Source organism: Camponotus floridanus, unplaced genomic scaffold (assembly GCF_003227725.1).
Source record: "Camponotus floridanus strain SB8 unplaced genomic scaffold, Cflo_v7.5 scaffold26, whole genome shotgun sequence".
Lineage (NCBI taxonomy): Eukaryota > Metazoa > Arthropoda > Insecta > Hymenoptera > Formicidae > Camponotus > Camponotus floridanus.
Genome location: NW_020229392.1, coordinates 1,944,067 through 1,957,371, shown reverse-complemented (window position 1 = coordinate 1,957,371; position 13,305 = coordinate 1,944,067). Strand labels below are relative to the sequence as shown.

General features: G+C 30.3%; 3 protein-coding genes across 16 annotated transcripts in view; 2 read left to right on the top strand and 1 right to left on the bottom strand.

The window, feature by feature from the left end:
- LOC105255354 (AMP deaminase 2) overlaps positions 1-4,638 on the top strand; it is a 28,520-nt gene extending 23,882 nt beyond the window's left edge. For 10 of the 12 annotated variants that reach the window (XM_025409389.1, XM_011264628.3, XM_025409386.1 and 7 more), the window contains 9 exons: positions 316-405; positions 634-983; positions 1,457-1,654; positions 1,743-2,038; positions 2,112-2,238; positions 2,332-2,495; positions 2,582-2,876; positions 3,027-3,137; positions 3,330-4,638. In XM_025409389.1, the coding sequence (XP_025265174.1) occupies positions 316-405; positions 634-983; positions 1,457-1,654; positions 1,743-2,038; positions 2,112-2,238; positions 2,332-2,495; positions 2,582-2,876; positions 3,027-3,137; positions 3,330-3,500 (1,802 nt within the window). In that variant the 3' untranslated portion in view covers positions 3,501-4,638. The remainder of the gene's footprint in view (positions 1-315; positions 406-633; positions 984-1,456; positions 1,655-1,742; positions 2,039-2,111; positions 2,239-2,331; positions 2,496-2,581; positions 2,877-3,026; positions 3,138-3,329) is intronic. The other 2 variants (XM_011264708.3, XM_025409387.1) reach the window with 1 other exon arrangement.
- Positions 4,639-4,881: 243 nt separating this feature from the next.
- Positions 4,882-7,994, bottom strand: LOC105255230 (UDP-xylose and UDP-N-acetylglucosamine transporter). 3 transcript variants are annotated; one of them, XM_011264427.3, is made up of 6 exons: positions 7,845-7,994; positions 7,578-7,726; positions 6,245-6,461; positions 5,855-6,169; positions 5,617-5,768; positions 4,883-5,511 (listed from the first exon to the last, which is right to left on the bottom strand). In XM_011264427.3, the coding sequence occupies exons 2-6, from the start codon at positions 7,652-7,654 to the stop codon at positions 5,265-5,267; spliced, it is 1,008 nt and encodes a 335-aa protein (XP_011262729.1). In that variant the 5' UTR covers positions 7,655-7,726; positions 7,845-7,994; the 3' UTR covers positions 4,883-5,264. The 3 variants fall into 3 exon arrangements, with proteins under 3 accessions (XP_019884560.1, XP_011262729.1, XP_011262810.1); XM_011264508.3 differs by having other exon boundaries at positions 7,578-7,719; positions 7,845-7,991; XM_020029001.2 differs by lacking the exon at positions 7,845-7,994 and having other exon boundaries at positions 4,882-5,511; positions 7,578-7,684.
- Positions 7,995-9,954: 1,960 nt separating this feature from the next.
- On the top strand, positions 9,955-11,183 carry LOC112638190 (the record flags this gene model as incomplete). The annotated part of the gene is made up of 2 exons (XM_025409345.1): positions 9,955-10,024; positions 10,114-11,183. Coding segments are annotated over exons 1-2 (1,128 nt in total), but the record flags the coding sequence as incomplete, so codon positions are not given.
- Between the last annotated feature and the right edge of the window lie 2,122 nt (positions 11,184-13,305).

Genomic DNA, 13,305 nt, shown 5'->3' with positions numbered 1-13,305 from the left:
TCCTCGTGCCGTCGTGACACCAAGAAAGAACAAATAATACTTGATTTTCATGAAACATTATAACGCATTTAATATATTATTGTTTAGCGCTTCAATGTCGATAGCAATCGATCGACGTCAAGCTATCGTTTGTGTGTTGTGTAATTTTTTTTCTTTTTTTTTTCGTCGCAATGCAACGATACGCGATGTGCCAATCACGCAGCTCTCTAGTGAAACATCATAAAACACAATTTTATTTTTGCGTTATCAAATCCTTTGCATATATATGAGCTAATGAGAAATATACGATATTAGTTTTATTATATATTTCTTAAGGGAAAGGGCTGCTGGATATCGTGAGTGAAATCCGGGAAGCTCGGTCTGACGCGGACATCGACGCGCTGATCAAAGACGTCTTTTGGACAGGTCTTCCTAATGCCTATTATCCTTGCCTTAAATATCCTGTTGCACGCTGTTTTAAATCAGATTAGTTACTAAATATGATAGAATTTCTCTCTCTCTATCTATCTATCTATCTCTTTCTCTCTTGCGCGAAATAATCTTTTTATATTAAAAAAAAGAAACAGCGCTGCGGCAAAAAATAGTTAATTAACATTAAATTATGCTAATACATGTTTGATCGATTATTATCAGATCATCCGGTACATGCGCCCGCGTCTCGGGGCGATCCATGGGAGTGCGAATTTCCACCGACGAAGAATTACAAGATTGTACCCGTCAACGGCGTATTCAATGTGTTCGCCAACGATGAGGACCTGGCTAACGGCAAGCCACTCCCGTACTCTTATCCAGATCTGGCGACCTTCGTCCAAGACATGAATCTGTTGTGCACCATGATAGCTGATGGACCCTTGAAATCATTCTGCTACCGAAGACTGAGTTATCTTTCCTCCAAATATCAGTTGCACGTACTGTTGAATGAACTCAGAGAGCTAGCGAGTCAGAAGGCGGTGCCGCATAGAGACTTCTACAATATTAGAAAGGTCTGTAAGCGAATAGTTTGGAGTGCGAGTATATTGAAATCATAATTTGTAAAGATCCATTCTTAAAGATGAAACGGTATATACGATGAGAAAATCGATAAGGTTCTAAAATGCAGCTTCTAGAATTCATTTTAAATAAAAATGTTTAGAATGTAAAAATGTTTGAAGTTAAAATGATGTGATCACATTTATTTCATTTTAATTTCAACATAATCCTTTTGAAAAACAATTTTTTAAAAATTTGTTTAAAGCAGAACTTAATATAGAGAAACGATGAACCTTGCACATCAATTTGATGATGAATACTTTATAGCTTATAAAGTTTTTTAAATAAAAAGTTTATTATATTGATAACTTGAACAAGAAAAATCAAATAAGATATTCAATTTCTATTTCTTAAATTAACTCTTTTCATTTGCTATACATCAATGTACCGTCAAATTATGTGTTGTACAATTTACTAATACTTATAGGTTGACACTCACATACATGCGGCTTCATGCATGAATCAAAAGCATCTGCTTAGGTTTATCAAGAAAACGTTGAAGAACCACGCAGACGAAGTGGTTACTTGTTCCAAGAACGGGGAAACCATGACACTCCGGGAAGTTTTTCAGTCTATGAACCTGACGACCTACGATCTAAGCGTTGATATGTTGGATGTACACGCAGTAAATATCCTTCTCACCGTTAAAATATATTAAAGATGAGCTTTTTCGAGAGAAGAAGTATTAAAGTGCATAATTCTTTTTTTTACAGGATAGAAACACATTTCACAGATTCGATAAATTCAACGCAAAGTACAATCCAATCGGTGAGAGCCGTCTGCGTGAAGTTTTTCTAAAAACAGACAATTATCTAAACGGCACATATTTTGCGAGAATAATCAAAGAGGTAGCAAGTGATCTTGAAGAGTCCAAGTATCAGAATGCAGAACTGCGCCTTTCGATCTACGGTAAAAGTCCAGAGGAATGGGATAAGCTGGCTAAATGGGCAATTCAGGGTGACGTTTATTCAGACAACGTGCGTTGGCTCATACAAATTCCTAGATTATAGTAAGTCTATATGATATATACGAGCACAAAACATAAACTCGACAAATTTTCATTGTTCGCATTTTTTTTATAGTGATATCTTTAAGCTGAATAAGCTTATGACAAACTTCCAAGAGATCATCAACAATATCTTCCTGCCGCTCTTCGAAGTGACCAATGATCCTCATTCTCATCCGGAGCTACATAAATTCTTACAATATGTACGTTCTTCTATGTATTTCTTATACTATTCTTTTCTAATCCGCTTATTATACTGTTTTAAATATATATTTGCTATTTTATTGTCATTATAGGTAATCGGTTTCGATTCTGTGGATGACGAAAGTAAGCCAGAAAATCCTCTTTTTGACAAAGATGTTTGTCCACCTGCAGAATGGGATGACATAGAAAATCCTCCTTACGGATATTATCAGTACTACACTTATGCGAATATGATAGTTCTCAATTACTTTAGAGCGTATGTTGCTTGTTACAAAATTCTTCTATATACTATTTAAAATAATTATATCATAAAACAGCCTGAATATATGAAATTTTTTATAGCGAACAAGGCTTGAATACATTCGTCCTGAGACCTCATTGTGGCGAAGCCGGACCCGTTCAGCATTTAGTGTGTGGCTATATGATGGCGGAAAATATTTCACATGGTCTGCTGCTCAGAAAAGTTCCCGTGCTCCAATATTTGTATTATCTGGCGCAAATCGGTATTGCAATGTCGCCGCTCAGTAACAATTCACTTTTCCTAAACTATCATCGTAATCCGCTTCCGGAATATCTCGCTAGAGGACTATGTATAAGCTTGTCCACAGACGATCCTCTTCAATTTCATTTTACCAAGGTAAATAAAAAAATAATTATATTTTTTACGTAACAAAGAAATTATTTAAAATATATTTTTTTTATTTTATTTATATATTCAAAAATTATTATTCCTATATATTTAATATATTTTATGAGCTTTTTTAATATGATGATATATTAATTATAGGAACCCCTGATGGAAGAATATAGTATTGCTGCTCAAGTGTGGAAACTTAGTTCATGCGACATGTGTGAGTTGGCACGCAATTCCGTTCTCATGAGCGGTTTTCCGCACAAAGTAAGTTATTATATCAGTTTTCTAGCTTTCTCATATACATGATATGAAAGCTTCATTTCCTATTTTATTATAATGATAACGTATTAAGTACTTCATTCTACATCTTTTGATTTTATATTTTATAAATTTGTTTAATGCCTCGACTCGCGATTCGATAAACTTTCATGTAATTCGATTATTTCTATTTTACAGAGCAAACAATACTGGTTGGGACCTAATTATACGAAAGAAGGAGTTGCTGGTAATGATATCACGCGAACCAACGTACCGGATATACGGGTAGCTTATCGGTATGAGACATTGGTCGACGAATTATCTAATATCTTCAAAGTCGTAGAGAAACCCGAATCCCTTCCATTTTAATAAGATTATTATTTGAGGTATGTCAAAATGGATCGATTAATTAACACATGAAGGCATTCGATTTAGAGATTACAAATTAGAATTCTTATAATTTGTATTCTCATACGATTCTTGAGATTTTTAGTTCTTCTACATCGATCAAAATATCTATAATTTTGTGAGTTTTCCGACGGATTATTTCTTTTAAGGTATATAACTTTTCCTTGATGTATCAGGAGTATATAATTCAGAAATTTGAAATCACTCGAATTATACTTTAAATAAAGTATAATTTTAAGTATATCTTTCATTGTGGTCATACATATACTCTACATTATGAAAGCAAGCTTAAGATTGTAATGTATGCCACATGACGTATAGAAATACGAAACTAGGGATTATAAGGAAATAAATGTGATCTAACCGATTGTTGTAATTCGGTAATAAATTGTGAATTCAGTTTTGAAACGAAAATTTACATTAATGGTGAAATAATACGTGAATCACCATAATGCATCTTATAATTTTTTTTTATAGAGATTTTAATCATAAGGATAAATCAATCAGAAATTATATATACACGTTGACCAATTTAATAATAGTTGTTAGAAGGTATATCTTCTATTGTTTTTGCAATATTAAGAATATAATTGCATATGTATTGTAATAAGCTAGAACCGAATATATGTTCGTTTATCTTACAATTATATACAATATTTTAATATTTTAATATTTTAATATTTTAATATTAATATTTTCTCGCGACGGAATAAATCAGTTTTTCATATCTTGGCTGTGCCCGACAACAGCAGTACCCTTTCTTGGATTTTAGCTTTATTTTCTTACATTTTTGTACATTTGTATCATGAAATCGTATGACAGTGTTTCGACAAGTATTCAGACAGCTAGTTCGTACACAGATAGTTGACTCGTGCCATTGTATACATTCTATAATATTCTCTCTTTTTCAAATAGTGTAAATAGGAATTTAATTCAATTAGACATATAACAAAGATTTTTTTCTATAAATTATATATTTGCGTGCCAAGTAGCAGTATATATATATATATATATGCTGTCTCCTTTTACTTTAATTATTACGTGGCCTTTCTTACTGTTTTTCAGCTATTTTCTGTGAGAACTTTTCAAACAACGAGCCTAATTAAGCGATATATAAACTACTCGACTATAAAATTACTCGAAATTACTGTGCTCTCATATCGAATTTAAATTATACTGTTGCTAGATAAAGAAAAAATATATTTATTGTAAAAAATATATATATTACAAAAAACAGAAATATACCTGTCTTAAAAACAAATTTGCAAAATTATTAATAATATGCACTAACAATAATTTAACAGAAATATACCTGTCTTAAAACCAAATTTGTAAAATTATTAATAATATGCGCTAACAATAATTTAATTTACATCAACATCAACATCAACAAATGATCAGGTACATTTGTAGTAATTGAAAATAAAAATACGATTCTCCTTTTTATTTATTATTTGAATTATATGAAAATATATTATTGAGGTAGTAAGAACTACATTTCGAATGTTATTATCTATTTTAGAGAAGCATATAAATTTATAGTAAACAATGGACGGCTAATTATCTTCTCGATATTAGGTTTGAAAAACATGCAATTTTCTATATTTAATGTCATTATTATATAAAATATTTTAAAGAATTCGTTTTTGGAATTTTATCATATACTCGATAGAGATAAAAGATGAGTGCTTTGCTTGCCTCATTTTTTTATATATTAATGTACCTCTATTCCACTTTTTTCGTCTTAGGTACATTTTGTAAACTTTGCATAATCTTTGGTATTACTTCAGTAAATATAATTGTACCTATAAAGACTAGTAGTGTACCAATCCAATGATGTATAGTGAACGGGTTTTTGAAATAAATAATCGAAAATAACAGAGATAGAAACTTTCGCAGCGTTATTACCAAAGTAACTGTAAGGGAGCTACACTCTGTAGTCAATGTAAATACAGAGCTGATGCAGATGTACCTGAAAACTTGATTAAGGAGAATATTTCAGAAACGTATCTAATAATAGTACATTCATTAAATATATGATATTGCATATAATATAGCTGCAATTAGAAAAGGATACTGTGTCAAAACATTTCCAATTAAATATGCAATTAATGATGGCATGTGTACACCAATCAGAGGTAATTTCAATGGCTCAGATGCGAGCGCGAATTTCCAATGATCGTAAATGTTGGGTGCTAGTGTTAAGAAGAATGGCAGAGGTAAAAAATGCTGTAAAGATATTTTAAATACTATATTAATAATTATACTATATAACGTTGATATTTAATGTGGCAAAAAATTATGAAAAACTGTACCGTATAATACAAAGCCTCCCGTGCATGTTTACCGTACCGGCTATGAAGCTCTTCTTGATAGATACCCATTCTAGCAGAAATGAACAAAGCGATTGTAAGTAGAGATATCCCCAGAATCCACCAAAAAAAATCATCCCATGGTGTTGTAGGCACATAGTCTGCATTCTTCTGTTGTAAGGATTTGATCTCTTGACCGCTAACAATCGTGCAGAGTGCTATTCCCGTTGTAATCATGAATACTGATAAATATTTGCTAAATGCATACTTTCTGTTCAAAATAATAATACCCATAATCATGTTGGCTATGAGAGAACCCTGAAATAATATGATTATCATATATGATAAAAGCTAATAATTTGTATCATGTAAATTGAATTTATCGGTACTTACAGCCCTAAATATCATGTGCAATGGCATAGGAATATTAAAGTCAAATGCATAATTGTTGCAAACATTGGCAACAAAAAACATGATGACTAAAATAAAATAATCCTTTACGCTTACAACTGGTTTGACAGTACCGCATTTAGATGTGAATAGAAAACCTTCAAGGGCTATAATAAAAAATTGTGAAAATGTAATAAGATTTCCACTACCAGGATCATCCCTAAAATCAAACAATTAACATTTGAACAAGCATATTCAAATTTAATAGAAGGTCGAATATTGCAATTCAATACTCAAAATATACTACATTCTTGATAATCTTAAAATTTCCTCTTATTAATGGAACTAGCTTCAATCTTTATTCTTATATTTAAATTCTTTTTAGCAGAAAATTAATAAATGATAAAAAGTTGGAACTATTAAAATGGCAAGTTTTGAAATCATAAAAATTCAGATATTAAATAGATGTTAAATACTGAATTATCAATGAATTATATATTTGAAGAGAGAAACAGAAAAATTGTAGTGAAAATGAAAGTTCTAGGAATATATAGGAAAAGAGAGAATATGATATACATATAGGAGATACAATGTGTTTATAAGGCCCGATTGTATCAACATTATTTTAGCTTTAAGCGAGACTTAAATATATATCTATCTTTATCTTTCTTTCTAAATAAATAAAGACAGACATATATTTAAATTTCGCTTAAAGTTAAAATAACGTTGGTGCAACCGGGCCTAAGAAATACAAAGATAACAAGAAGAGTTTGTAAGTAGTTATAGTTTGTAAGTAGTTGAATTAATTATGAGATAAGACAGAACGTAAAATAGATAAGATAAGTAAGACATTTTGAAAAGTAAGCAAATTGATGAGTAAGAAAATATTGGGGCCCGAATATATCTATTTTGATTTTTTCAAGAATATAAGCCAATAATTTACTTATTAATTTAAATATATTTTGTATTTTAATATAAATTTTAATATATTTTGTATTTTATAATAACAATTGCTATATATACAAACAGTAATACTATTATTAAAGTTCGAAACCAGCAGATATATAAACACGTCACTTTTAAGTTAAGATGAAATCTTAATTTGATGAAATTAAGATTAAATTTAGACATTAAGATGTAATTGAATAAAAGAAACTATAAATGATCCTAATAAATGGCAAAATATGTATATTGCATTGTACACGTATGTACATGCATATACTTACAATGCGTATACATATTTATTATACGTTATGCAATATATATTATACTATTTATTATACTATTTATTATACGTTATGCAATATATCAAGTCGACCGAGTCATCGGTACTCACTTTACAAGCAGTTCCAGGAACACGACGTTAGTGCAGCAGCCGAGGAAGACGCAAAATATCGCGATAGCCGCCCGCATCGTGCTCGAGATCTTTCTTTTTCTTCTTATTCAATCACGGGTTAATTCCAGAATTGCGATTTAATCTACAAACTATAGCATACTATATACATACTATATACACACACTCTCATCATTCGACAGGCTATCCATTATATACTGTGTCCGATATCAAATGTAGGTTAATGCAAATTGTCAAGAAATCACTTACTAGATAACGTAATGTATCACATGATTATATCACAGTATATAATTATATTATGGCATATGATAAAATTTGTGCGATGGTAGTAGAATACTTCACACACTCGCCTGTCCACGTTTCCGCTATTCTGAATCAGCTGTTCCTCTAAAGGTCCTATTCTATAAAGGCTCTTTCACAATACCAGGCAACAAGCAATAGGAACAGAAGATCCATCTTTGCTCCTATTGGCGAATATTTTCTATTCCGCGTATTTATTGGTGAATAGTTTTTATTCCTTATTCTTATTGATCCGAATTAGTCTAGGCAAATTTAGGAAGTCTATCGCTGAGTATCACTGCTCAGTCCGATCAGAGATCCGATTAAAGGCCTTTGCAAATACAAAAATTTTAGTCGTAACCGTAAGGTCGTAAGAAAACTGACAAATCATAGTCGAGTATTCTTCCTGCGCTAAAAGAATAATCAACTGAGATTGGTCAGTTTTCTTACGACCTTACGATTACGACTAAAATTTTTGTATGTGCAAAGACCTTAATTATCGTAAACATAGACTTATATAATAGACCGGCCCCTACCGTAAGGGCCTATCCAGACAAACTTGCATAGGTGCATATGCATAACATAAGACCATATGGACCAATGAGCATCGAGTAGTATGTTATGTAAGTCAATATAGCGATTTAATACTTGATGCTCATTGATCCATATGGTCTTATGTTATGCACCTATGCAAGTTTGTCTGGATAGGCCCTAAAGGCCGCAGCACACACTTTTGCATAAGCGCATAATCAGAAGCATAAGGAAATTGATTGGTCCCCAAGTATATGCATAAGAAAATGAACCAATCAATTTTTTTATGCTTATGATTATGCGCTTATGCAAAAGTGTGTGCTGCGGTCTTAACACGTCGTCTACAATGGCAGTAGGATTAATGGATTAAATGGACAGTAACTTAAGAAATTGACCAATCACAGTCAAGCATCAAAAGAATACTCGACTGTGATTGGTCAATTTCTTGAGTTACAGCTTTAATCCATTAATCCTACTGTCATTGTAGACGACGCTTAAAGGACAGAGAGATGATTCCGGGTATCTCTGTCCTTCTCTTTTGTCTCGTGGTGGGGACACTGATGGGATGAGTGAAAACCATAGACCTTATAAGTATGGACTGGCAATACGTATCAGACTGTGTCCGGAGGAGGTTAGAGAGAGAAACATACTTTTTGGTACTTCTCTTTCTACAAGTGCAATGCATACTTTCGGACACTTGTAGAAAGAGAAGTACTAAAAAGTATGTTTCTCTCTCTAACCTCCTCCGGACACTGCTTCTCTACAGAAACTATAGGCAATTGCCAGTCCATATCTGTAAGGTCTATGGTGAAAACGAAGCGAGCATGCACACTGCTTTCCCCTCACTCCTACAGTGTCCCCACCACAAAACAAAAGAGAAGGACAGAGATACCCGGAATCATCTTTCTGTCCTTTAGATCTTTCGGGTGGCACCCGATTGACCACGTCGCCAATTGGCCAATTCAAAATAGGACTCTCTGATTGGTTAATCGTTGCTGGTTACCCTAGGCACAGGTCGATATAATTGGCTGTGGTCAATCGCAATGTGGTCAAACGGGACGCTCCCGATCTTTCAACCCTGCCTCTTACGGTAAGGGCCGGTCTATTATATAATTCTATGATCGTAAACATCCTGTGTTCGATCCCTAATTCAACTATATGGAAGAAGTAACGTATAGAAGAAGTAATGATATAATTTCATATGATTAGATCTCGAATAGAAACATTTGTTTCCGAACTTTAAGAATTCTCTATTCGACAACCAGTTGCTACAGTATCTATTTGTGTTTTCTCTGTTGGAAAGCAATAAAAACAATGACTAAAGAGCGCTAAGCTTTTAGCTAGCCCCACTTTTTTCATTAGGTTTCTTTGTATTTTTTTTATATTTTGAACATTTTGGACGTTTGTATTGAAACTTAGTAACAGATAAGTTATTTAAGGATCCTTTATCCGTAATCAATTTTGGACATATATGACAATTTTGTGCAACACGATTTTGCAAGTTGATAAGAGGAATTTTTTAATCAAATATATATAATTGTAACATATATAATTGTAAGCAATGTTGACCTTTCTTAAAAAAATCTTGGAACATCTCATCGAACAGATACGCAAATCTGGTAATGTAGATTTATGGATATAATCTATTCAAACAATCTGACACATATTTCATTGAATTATCTTTTACTTTCTAAATTTTGACTTTTAGCAGAAACAACAAAAGAGGAAGAAACAAACACAAACAAGAATGCTGATGCTTTTATTGTTAGTGAAAGATATGAAGAAGTTCTAAATTTATCGAAAGAAATAAATTTGCTGTATGAAAAAAGTAAACTTTCCAAAAGAGTTAAGAAAATGATGTATCGGCTGAAAATTAAGATGAATAATTTATTTAATAATTTTGCAATTGGTTCAACAGAAATCAAATGTGATGATATTCTAGTTCTTGCGATGGCTCATATTAATTTAGGTCGCATATATCTTTACAAAGAAGATAATTTAAATGTTGCTAAAGATTATCTTATTAAATGCACAGAGTTATTGAATGGAAAAGAGCTGCACTATAAATTTATTTTGACAGCTATCTATGCACGTATCTACTTATATGAGATTTGGGAAAAATTACAACAGTTAGAGAATTGTTATTCATTATTAGATAAAGCATTAGAACTATATTTAAGTTATACAAAGGAAGAAGATTATCCAGATCCTTTTAACATAGATATCTTTTTACCGAACAAAGGAAACTCTAAAATTAATCTGATTAATAGTCATATATTAACATTAGACTATATGAAAAAATTGTATTGCCTTCAACCTACAAATATGCACAAATTTGTAATATATGTTCATAATTTATTGAACAAGCAACTGAAAACAATAAAAGACTCGACTGAAAATCACATATTTTTATGTTGGGCTGAAGCCTCAGCTGAATTATCTATTTACTTTTTGTATTCTAATCGCTTTATGGAAGCTAAAATTCATATTGCTGCTGCGGAATATATGACAGTGATGTATCGTATATCATTAATAACAGATCTGGATGCAAAATCTGAAGAGAAAATGTATAACTATCATCTAGTCTATATGTTCATCAATCAACTTTGGGCAATGTATGGTATTATGCTTTTACGTTCATCAAAAGAAAGATTACTACAGCATAAAAGTAATAAATCTTGTGAGGTAAATAATACAGAATCAGAATGTCATTTAAAGTTAGAGAAAGAAATAATGAAACCTCTAACGTTTGTTGACTTAGAAAAAGATTTAAAACGCATTATTAAATATCACATCACAGATATATATGTATCTGATCTTGATGATATAAAGATAATTTTTGGGAATGTATTAAAATGGCTTGATGAAGTATTCATGCATTTTAAAGAAACAAATCAATTTATACCTCAAGTGCAAATAATACTTTGCATGTCCAAAGCATATAAATATTATGTATATTTTGTAGGAAGTAAAAGTAAACAGATAAAAGTAATTGAAGTACAAACAAAAATGTTAAAGAAATATATTAATACATTATCTTCAGAATATAATGCATTACCAGAATATCATTATCTTAAAAAACTTAATTTTGAACTAGCAATTACTTATTCCACACTCTTGAATATAATGTTTGAAGAATTACATGAAATTGAAGAAATTACTGATGAAATGAGAATGAAAATGAAACAGTTAGTGACAAATGTTATACACGAATTTAATTTATTTACAAATTTATCTTAAATCTTAGCTCATTTTACATATTTGAATGTTTAGATTTCTTTTCTGAAACTTTTATGTCTTCTACTTGTAAACTTATATTACATGTATTGTGCTTTTTCATATAAATATATTAAAAAAACACAATTCATTTTGTAAAATTTTTCTATTTTATATTCATATATTTAACACGTAATTAATGCATATAAGAATAGATGACTTTTTTTGGAAACAAACCAAAATAAACGTTACAAATAAAAGGCATAAATAAAAGATGTTTATTAAAGTATTTTTAAAGAAAAGAAATACTCAGACTTCAAAATGAAAATTTTTATACAATTAATTATAAGTTTATATTTTATTCGTATAATTTTATCATTTTTATACAATCTATGTATCCATATATTCCTTCATTTCTAAATATTTGTGTACCATAACTGCTGATGAAAAATAAAAAAATAAATTTTATTTCAATACTACTCGATGAAGTTAAAAGGAAATTATATCCACAACATAACTTTACAAATTTGTTAAACAATCGATTATTCTAAGATAATCTGCATATACATATATATAGAATGAAAGCATGAGCATTAAATATATTGCGAAAAAGTCATATAAATGCATGTATATCATTCTCATTTTAAAATATAAAAACTTTCTATATGATATCTATGAAATATCATAATTTATTAAATTATAATAAAAAATTCACGTAATTATTCACATAAATTATAATAATTCAAGTAATTTATACATATCTAAATAAAAACGATACTATACATGAAGTATTTGAGTTTTCGCTTTTTGCTAATTTAGTTTGAAATTAAAATTTTTCAGAACTTTTGTAATATTTATTTTATTATAGAAATACTATAAAATTTATTATTACAATCAATAATATTTATTGTTGTAATTTATAATATTTATTATTTAATATCATTTACGGTCAAAATAAAGTAATTAAAATTTGAATATGAGCGAGAGTTAAAGAAAAATGGGTCGATTAAAAGCGATTTCCTGTTTCATGATAGTCAGTCCCTTATTAAAGGGTCTTTATCCTTCGCTTTGTCATAGCTTCAATATTAATGTTCCATCTATGTATTTTATGTGCTATGTGGCAAGAAATATAAACCTAATCCAATTACAATAACTTTTTGCTGTCATTAGATATTAAACAGTGGTATTAAATAAAGAAATTTCTTCCAAATTAAGAATTTTCTAATGAATAATCAATTGACACAGAGTGTTTAGTTGTGTTTTCTTGTTGGAAAGGAATAGAAGCAACGAATAAAGAGCGCAAAACTTATAGCCCTACTTTTTTCATTAGGTTTATTTTTGTATTTTTTATTTTTGTATTTTGATTATTTTGAACGTTTGTGTTGGAAGTTAGTAACAGATAAGTTATTTGAGGATCTTTTATCCGTAATCAATTTTGGACATATGTAACAATTTTGTGCAACACGATTTCACGAGTTGATAAAAGGAATTTTTTAATCAAATACATATAATTGTAAGCAATGTTGACCTTTATTGAAAAAATCATGGAACATCGCATTGAACAGATATGCAAATCTGGTAATGTGGATTTGTGAATATAATCTATTCAAACAATCTGTCACATATTCCATTGAATTATCTTTTACTTACTAAAAACATTTTACTTTCTAAATTTTGACTTTCA